Genomic DNA, 9,453 nt, shown 5'->3' on the forward strand with positions numbered 1-9,453 from the left:
ACTCCCAAACTTGGAGCTAGTACCCATTTGACCTAGCTTGGATGCCTAGTTGATCAGAACACAAACTGAGGAAGATAAAGATTTTTTATAATGAGAACAAGTGAAAACTGCTACATTTTGACCAACTAGACTTTTGCCTATGAATGTGGTAACTCAAATTCCAACAGGAATGGAAGGATTCTTTGTATTAAGGAACAACCTTGTTTCCTCAGTGTACTGGGCTGATAAGAATGAGAAATTTAGACATGTGCTATCAAAAATGGGGGGTTACAAAGGCATGAATTGGCTGGTTGGTAAGTTTTAATCAGTGTGCTTAGTTACAGAATGAGGAGGGTAAGTAAGGTAGAATCCCCATTGAATAGTTTCCCTCTTTCCCAGATAGATCTGGTGATCTAGGGGGTGGGGGATAACAGTAATAGGCTTTTATGATTCAATTGTGAATACCTGTTAGCAGGATTAATTGTGATCGCCATAACTGTAATTGTAGGAGATGTATAACTAAAAGGAGGGGTTGGGTAATCGTTCATTTCAAGAACAGATGATCCCAGGACCATCAGCAAGGAAAAGCATGAGTGGAACATGAGATCTCTATCTAGAAAAGTGGTGACAGCAAAGATGGTAGCTGTGTGCTGTGGGCAGGAGGCTGGCTGACAGAATGCGCCCTTTGGACATATAAATGAATATAGGCACTTTTTGGTTTGTAAATGTACATCAAATAATTTTGCCTTGATCACTTATGAAATACAAGATGTAAATGGAGAGTCACAGGGAAGGAGTGGGTGGGATAAATGTTGACGTGAGGAGACTGTAATCATTGAAATGAAACAAGGTATATGGTTTGCTGAATTTAGAGCTGATGATCTTGTCTGTAAAACTTCATCCAATTCACAATAAAAAGTTAAAAAGTAAAAAAAAAAGAAGGAGGAGGTTGGCAAAAATAAATAACAATGGAGGTAGGGAAAGATTTAGGGAGGTGTGCAAGGGTTAAAGGCATCAGAGGTAAATATTGTTTTATATATATATATACATTCCTGACACTGAAGGGATCTCAATCAATGAGATGAAGCAAAATGTCTGAGTTGTTGAATGTAAAACTGATGATCTGCTCTATGAACCTTCACCCAATTCACAATAATAAAGATCCTATAGCATACTGAGTTGTCTGTGTGTATATTGGGAAGTGAGGGAGCGTGGTAATAAGACAACAAACAAGTGAAATACCGAAGAGTTTTTTGTAGAAATACTGAGATCCTATATGAGTGAAGGTAAGTCTAAAAACTAACTGTAAAGGGTGAATTTGGAGTACTTGGGGGAAAAGGATATGAATTGAAGACGATGCAGTAAAGCACTGCTAGGTCAGGGAAAAGTCTGGGCAAAGGCCAAAGTAAATTGTATTTAGGGAAATAAAGCCAGCCCCCAAATACCATGCTATCAGTCACATGGGTATGTGGGTACATGCCAAAGGCAGTTTTGCTTATTAATCGAAGCAGAATAAGTAATTCCATGTGGTGAAGTTCTTCTGAGCCAAATCAACATAGATTCTACTTGCCTGAAACTGAACTATCTGCCAAACTCTCCTAATGTACTGGCTGGACATCCAGACTGGTAATGAGAAACTCAAGAATAATGAGAAGACCTGTGGTGGGAGGTGGGGAGACTGTTGGAGAGAGCCTCACCACAGAGTCTGCAGTCTCACTGTTGCTCTTTGTCAGCACAATCCCCTTCTTGGGAAGTGAAAAAGTTTCACTGGCGTCTCAGATTAGAAGCCAAACCAGGTCACACAGACAAGAAGAGATATACTCCTCTGCAATTTTAATAAACTCCTGTACGTTTCCAAGCTGAAGACTTCAGATTTATGGCTACCCCTCCTGGAAAAGACTTTCCCATGGTTTTTGATTTATAGAGACCTGACGCAGCATGACAATTGCTGATGGCAATTCCACTACATTGCCCTGTTAAATCCAGGAATTAAACTGGGAGGAAAAAAAAAAGTCTATTCCCTCCTAGTGAGTTTTGGAATCACATCCATTTGCATCCCCAGCACCTAGCAGAGTGCCTGCGGAACGAAAGGAAACTGAATATAAATGACTGGATATACAGCAATATAAATCTAAAAATGTGTTTCACAGGACTCCTTGGGTTTATATCATCAGTATTTGAGAATACAACAAAATGAGACATTTTCTTCCCAAGGAAATATGAACCAACTAATTTGAGATTTATTGAAATAATAGCTACCATTTAGTTGTTGTTTTTGTTGTTAAGTGCTGTTGAGTCAGTTCAAACGCATAGACCCTGTATAGAGTTTATGAGGCTTTAAAACTTTACAGGAGCAGAAAGCTTCATCTTTCTCCAGCAGAGCAGTTGACAAGCTCAAACTGCAGACCCTGTGGCTCAACAGTCCAGTGTTTATTTAGTAAGTGCCCATTATGTGTCAGGAACAATATCTCCTTTAGACCACATCATAACACTTGGTAAAATGAAGCTCACTGAGGTAAGGTCACTTTCCCAGGGACAATAGCTGGTACAATGTCAGAGAATTAATTTGGGATTTAATCCAGACCTGTCTGACTCCAAAACTTGTGTGTGCTCTTTTCACTATACTTTTTTTAAAAGAAAAAAAAAAAAAAATCATGACAGTCTAGGGAAAACCCTCAAATCTCTACAGGACTAGCCAAACTGTATTATTTACGCTCATAATTACTTGTTATTTACACTCTTACTTGTTACCATTACTGGTAATTTACAATGTAAATTTGGAACTTGAACTCAGACAGAAAATTCTACAATAGTTAAAAACAACATAGAAGATCCTCACCTCTCCTTCTCAGAAACCCTAGATATTAGGCATCTTCACGATAAAGATTTCCAGTGGAAATCGAGTTTCTGCCTGGCTCACATACACAGAATTTAACATCGAGGGAGCCAAAGTCTAGGATTTTTCTTCAGTCCTTGGCCTAAGGCCAGGGAAACAGAGCCAGACAGACGGAGAGGCCCAAGTCGAGAGAGCCTATACTACAATAGACATCAAAATGAAGTACTAAGTCACAAGAAGCTGGTCTAGGCTTGATGGTATGGGTCCTAGATTTAAAGGCATTAATTATTATGAGTGACTTGTGGAAGTCAAGGCAAGGGGTCATACAAGTGCCCAGAAGCGGTGTTGGAAATTTCGGAGTGAAGTAAAAAAGGAATGAAGAAGCCGAGATTAAGGTGATGGAGTAAATGAACAAACAGGAGAGTCCAAGAATGGCTGAGAGTACAGAAGATAAGAAAGGGTATGGACTAGAAATGCCTCCTATCTAAGATATAGGATAGGATCCATAACAAAGGGGAAGGGAACCATTCCCAAAGGTAAAGATGTGTCATGGCGTGAAGCTACAGAAAGAATTCCATTCCTGAATAAGAAAAGGTTAGGAAGAAAAGAGGGTTGCATCTGAAAATAGGGATCCCTGTTGAATATATAGTAGTACCTCAATAAAAGGGGGGCGGGGAGAAGGCTTAAACGTGTGTGTGTGTGTGTGTGTGTGTGTGTGTGTGTGTGTGTGTGTAGCCAGAAGGAATCTCCCCAAAAGGAAATGCATGTGAAGGCTCCTTGCCAGGAAAAGCGATCCAGAGGACTAGGAGCGAGGCTTCCGCACTGAGGGGGTCCCGGAGGCCGCCAGACCCGAAGACTCACCTCGGCCGTAGCCCTGCGTGTGCTTGGCGAAGCTCCTTACCACAGCCTCCACGGCCTCCCGCAGCACCGCTGGACTGCCGGCGGCGCCAGGAGGCAGGGGCAGCCCCGGGCTCCCAGACAGGAGCAGCGGGGGCGGGGCGGGGGGCGGTGGGGCCGGCGGGGGGCCCGCTGGGGGTGTGGTAGCCGCGGCTGCAGCCCCAGTCACTCCGGGCCGCAACGCTCGCAGAGTGCCCCTCCCGCCGGTGCCCACTCCAGGCTGCAACCGCTGCGCTCGCAGGGTCTCCATCTCGGCCGCCAGTGGAGCAGTGGCCCGCAGCCTGCCAGCCTGGCGAGTTAACGGTCTCACCTCCCCAGCCAGCTAGGGGACCGAGGGCGGCGCCGCGGCCCAGCCATCAGTCAAGCGGAGGCGGGGACAAGCCAGGTCCCATGCCAATCACTGGAGAGGGGGCGGGAGCTGACGGGTTCCAGTTCCACGATAGGCAAATTATTGAGAGTACGAAGGTTTGGAGCAGCCAATTGCAATAAGCAAAAGCGGTATTCTCTTTAAGGGAGAAACATAGCTAGGGTGCGTCTCTGGAAGTCCTGTGGTGAGTACCAGAAAACGGGCCTGACTCCTGGGGCGGGGCTTGAAAGAAAAATAAGACTGGATAGAACAAGACTGGGGAGAAGTGGAGACCAGAGGAATTTTATTAATGTCTGGTCACTTCATTTTAAGATGTCAATGAGGAAACTAGCTAAGATAAATGATGTGATTTGTGCAAGATCACAAAAATTGGTGGTAGAGTAAAAATAAGGAAAGAGCTAGACATTTAATGAGCATATACTAAATGTCAGGCACTATGCAATGTACTTTTTGCTACATTGTCTTAATAATCACAATCACTAACTAGATTTTATTATTTAATAGATAAGGAAATTGGCAGAGAGACTAAGTTGCCCAAAATTAACTAACTAGGAAATGGGAAAGGCTCAGACACAGGTTTTTGGACTCTCAATATTTTGATCTTTTCGTATGCCACGTTGTTGGGTAAGTTTATCATTTCACCTATTTTATTCTAAGGAGTCCTAGTGATGCAATGGTTAAGCTCTTGGTTGTTAACCAAAATGACGCTTGGAACCCACCAGCTGCTCTTCAGAAGAACCCAGGGCCTTTTTTCTCTGCCCCTTAGGATTGCTATGAGTCAGAATCAGCTTGAAGGCAGTGGGTTTTAGATTGGGGGTGGTGGTGGTGGTGGTTATGTGCCATGGAGTCGGTTCCGACTCATAGTGACCCTTTACAGGGTTTTCAAGGCTGTAAATCTTTACAGGAACAGAAAGCCTCATCTTTCTCCCGTGGAACAGCTGGTTGGGGGAGGAAGTAAGAAAGAATAGACTGCAGTTCCTTCTACCTATTAGAGTGAGAAACAATTAGAGTATTAAAAACAAATAAAAACCCAACAAACAAAAAGTCATGGGGTAGATAAAGATAGGTACGCTTGTTTATAGAACCAGATAGGCTAAGTTCCCTCTGATTCACCTACACACACCACTGTGTCTGCTGACCAACATGTTATTTTGACCAGGTGGTGGTGGTGTGCCATGGAATCGGTTCTCATTCATAATGGCCCTGTATAGGGTTTCTGAGGCTATAAATCTTTACCGGAGCAGAAAGCCTCATCTTTCTCCCGCACATCGGCTGGTTGGTTTGAACTGCTGACCTTGAGGTTAGCAGCTCAACTCTAACCACTTTTTATTTTCACTTAGGTGAGGTTACACTAACTCATCCCTTCTCTTTACACCCTCAGTGGCTCAAAATCAAGGAATGGAAATAGAGGTCCAAAGCAGAAGAAAATAAGTGAGACACATTTGGTGAAATGGAAGTTAGCAGGCATGGGGAAAACTCCAAGTGATCAAAAACAGGAAGCTAATCTACTGGGATACATCCGCAGAGAGACTCTGTAGAATTCTAGATTTAAAAGTTTGAAGGTAGACATAAGAGAGACTGTGGGAAAAGAAAGCTTGTCAAAGGCCTTAAAACTTTCAGGAGATAGATCACTTACCTTTTTTTCTACAACCATAATTAGTTGGTTTCCTGGAAAGAAGGTGGCTGGAGCCTCCAAGTAGGCCCTAGACTGCTATAGCTATATTCAGCACTATTCTCCCTTCCCATTCTTCATCTGACTTCTCCCCACACACATAGACACCCAGCATGCAGAAGAGTGACAAAACAGAGACTTCTGAATATATTTATTTGATATGTCAAGTGGAGAGAGAAGTAATTTTGGTTACTCCCCACTTCTACCTGTAGGAGTGTTCATAAGCTCAGACAGAACAGAAGAGCAGCGTGGAGCCCATGACCCATCCCCTGGGGAAATGAGACTACCTGCTGGAATGGGTTGGTTGGTGGAACTGTGTGGGAATAAAAAGCAGGAAGTTGAGAAAGGAAGCTAAGAGCAGGAGGGCAGCAGCAGAACTGAGGCTGGGGTTGCTGTAGGAAGCCCCTCAAGAAGAGTAAAGAGGAAGATATCCTGAAAAGTGGGACTGGAAGCAGAGTGTGAACAAGGAGCCTGGCCTGGAAAGAGAAACAAGACCTGTATAACAGGGTGGGGCATTCATGAAGAGGGTAAAGTGAGCAAAACCATGATGGGGCCTGTGTTGTAGGGCACACATGGAAAGCAAGGGATTGCCATTTAGGGAAAGTTTTCAGCAGGAGGGCAAAGAGGTCAGGGATGACCCCAAAATAAGGATTCCCTACTGTTTCTGAACAAATGCAGTGAGTTTGGGGCCCATTTGGAGCCCTAGCACAAGTGACCCTGTATTTATTGGTGCACCATGCCTGTGGGTACACAGTCCCACATACATGTAAAGTAACCAGGGCAGGAATGCACGTGTCTGTATACCCAGCAAAGAGAACTTACCCTTCCCTGCAAATAAGAATACTGTGCTTGTGAACACATTTCCCGTTGTGTGTGTGTATACAGTGCCCATGAGCACATGCATGAAACCGCTTGTCCACTGTGTGTATGTGAGCTGGTTTTTCCAACTGTCACATTAAGGCCCTGATACCCACTCTTCCTGATTTCCTCAATCCTCTCAACGCCCTGGTTCCCCCGGCCCACCTAAACTTTGGAAGCCCCCTAGCAGGCGGATCTGCTCAGTCTGCATGGAGTGGCGCCTCACCAACTTGCGCTTGGTCCTGGGAGAACCAGGTGCCCCTGCTTGGGGAGGGGCGGGCATCGAAGGCGCCCGACCTACGGGTTGCGGGCGAATGTCAGGGATGGGAGGGTGGGGGCTGACGTTGAGTGGGGGCAGGAAGCCAGGACGCGTTTGAGCGATGTGATCCAAGAGCAACGTCCCGGAGCCCCTCCGCTCCAGCAGCCCAGGACTCCGCCTCCGCCCGCTCAGCGGAGACACAGCCCCTGGCAAACTCTCCTGGGACTGGCGCGGGGAGGAAACCGAGCCAGTTGGAGGGAGGGTCAGCGGGGAGGCGCTGTATCGGCGGCGTTCCAGGGACAGGCGGCTAGACTCTGGCGAATCGGGGCAAAAATGTCCGGGGGTGTCGAGCTCCACCGGCTCCATGCGGCTCAGTTTCTGCCTCAGCCCTGAAGGAAGACCAGATTCCTGAGCTTCTGGTGCGGTGTTTCGACGAGAGAGAGCCCCCCCGCCCGTCACTTTCTCCGCCCACGGGGGCGGGTCCTCTGGGCCTTCGGTGCTGTGACGTCGAGAAAGACGGGGTCGACCGGTCAGCGTCAGACCGTTGAACTCAGCTGTCAGGCGTTCGAGTCCCGGCCTCCCCTCGGCTGGCGGGACTGGTTGGGGAGGGGCCACTAGACCCCAGGGCTCGGAATTGAGCCTTTTGAGTGGTTTAGGGGGGTGACGGGGTGGTTTGGGGAGCGGTTCAGAAGGGGTGGGGTCATCGGGGGGCTTGGGAAGAGGGAATTCAAATACGTCCCGTTTCTCCTCTTCCTCTTGGGTGCGAGGAGATAATAACCCCCGCCCTCCTCCTGCAGTCTGCAGTTGGATTTCCGAAGGCGATGTGCAGGCCCCCGGGCTAGGGGGGCCAGGGGTAGGTTCCTCCACCCCCGGTGACGGTGGAGAATTGAGATACTGCCGGGTCTTCTTAGTGCCCGAGGGCGAGGTGTCTGTGGTGATGATAATGACCTCCGTGCCCTTGGCCTTGCAGGCATCCAGCAATGTGGCCAGGGTCTCCCGGTCCCCGCGGTCCAGGGCGTGGACAAGTGCTGAGGCACCCGCGTGATCTCGGACGGAGGGGTCTGCGCCGTGCGCCAGGAGCAGTGAGGCTACGGCTGCGCCCCCACCCCCGGCGCAAGCGTGCATGAGCGCAGTGCGCCCCAGGCGGTCTGTGATGTTGGGGTCTGCGCCTTGCTCCAGGAGGTAGCGTACCATGCGCGCCTTGTTCTGGGGGTCGTCGTAGCGGGCCCGACAAGCCGCCATTAGCGCAGTCTCCCCCTGGGCATCACCCTCATTTACGTAGGCGCCCCCCTCTAGAAGCAAACGGGCCAAACGTAGCTTACCCTGACCCACGGCCCGAAGAAGAGCATGGCCCTCGGTGTGCAGCATTGCTGCAGCTGGGCCAAGGGCACCGATGGAGCCGGGATTGGGACCTGCGGAGGATGGCTAGGGGCGTAGGGTGGTGGTTGGAAGAGGCCTGAGGGCTCAGTGGCAAAGCCGATCTCTGCGAGAAAGAGAGAGACCTTATAGACAGATACAGACAGGGAAACTGAGGCACTGATAGAGGGGGACCCAGTGTGGAGCGGGGGAGATCTCCACCGCACATAGTCCCTCCTAACTCATGCCTCTGAGACGCCCCTTCCCCGCCGCTCCCCAACGCATGCCTGAGGAGGTGGAAAGGATGCACCCGCACTGTAGGACGAGCGCGCGTGCAGATACGTACGTGCACGCGCGGGGATATCCGCACCCCCACCCTCACCCCACGCCTTATCAGACCTTTCCAGCACCCCCTTTTATTATCCGCACTTGGAATACCCCTTTCTAGGATGCTGAACGCCAACCCATCCACACACATGCACCCATACATTCACACACACATTCCCATTCCTAACCTCTTTTAGGTTGCCACAGCCCCAGATATTGAGTAGGGGGAGGGAAGCAGCTTGCGATTGGGACCTAAAGCGGGTGGGGAAGAATTGGGGGTTTCTTTTGCCCCTGCTGATATGTTCCCCATCACTCCTTGCTCTTTCCCCTCCCAGGCAGTGCGTCCATATAGATACCTGAATGTCCGCAGAACCTCCACGGAGCCAGGATTGAGGTTGCTGCCACCAGGCAGCCGGGGTGGGGGAACCAAGTTCCCGGGGGCCCACATGGCGTGGGGGGGCACCCGGATCTCCTTGGTGTCAGTATCTGAGCCCCGGCGCAGGATCCTTGTCCCTCCTCCCGGTGCGCCCCGGGCACAGCGCCGACTCGAGAGGAGAGAGGCTGGGGGGGCGGGCGGAGCTCTGCCATGCTATTTATAGCCGCGTCTCTGCGGGTGGGGGCGTCCGGCACCAAACCGCTCCCCCACTCATGTACACATAAAACCCTCAAAATCTAGAGGCTCCAACCCTGACATCCCTTTCCCAGTCGACCTCCCTTCGGCCCCAACAAACCTAAGTGTTCCTTAGAGGAACTCCTCTACGAACCCAGACTCGGACCATCCCGATTCCTCGCTGTGCTTCAGCAGATCCCCATTTTCGGCGCTTCGTGTATTTTTGTGCGCCTGTGCGCCAGACCTGACCTGCCACACTCAGCACATGGTATACTGTGCAGAGGGATGGAGG

At 49.3% G+C, this 9,453-nt stretch overlaps 2 protein-coding genes across 2 annotated transcripts in view; both read right to left on the reverse strand.

Annotated features, from left to right (window-relative positions):
- LIX1L (Lix1 homolog (mouse)-like) overlaps positions 1–4,029 on the reverse strand; it is a 30,206-nt gene extending 26,177 nt beyond the window's left edge. The window contains exon 1 of the mRNA XM_006861336.1: positions 3,677–4,029. Coding sequence (XP_006861398.1) covers positions 3,677–3,962 — 286 coding nt within the window. The 5' untranslated portion in view covers positions 3,963–4,029. The remainder of the gene's footprint in view (positions 1–3,676) is intronic.
- Positions 4,030–6,748: 2,719 nt separating this feature from the next.
- On the reverse strand, positions 6,749–8,236 carry ANKRD34A (ankyrin repeat domain 34A). Its single transcript, XM_006861337.1, has one exon. The coding sequence runs from the start codon at positions 8,234–8,236 to the stop codon at positions 6,749–6,751; it is 1,488 nt and encodes a 495-aa protein (XP_006861399.1).
- Between the last annotated feature and the right edge of the window lie 1,217 nt (positions 8,237–9,453).

The sequence above is a fragment of the Chrysochloris asiatica genome, unplaced genomic scaffold (assembly GCF_000296735.1).
Source record: "Chrysochloris asiatica unplaced genomic scaffold, ChrAsi1.0 scaffold00042, whole genome shotgun sequence".
NCBI classification, from domain to species: Eukaryota; Metazoa; Chordata; class Mammalia; order Afrosoricida; family Chrysochloridae; genus Chrysochloris; species Chrysochloris asiatica.

What these genes read in the sequence shown, in the direction of transcription:
- ANKRD34A (XM_006861337.1), bottom strand. Translation starts at nt 8,236, where the DNA reads ATGCTGCACACCGAGGGCCATGCTCTTCTTCGGGCCGTGGGTCAGGGT.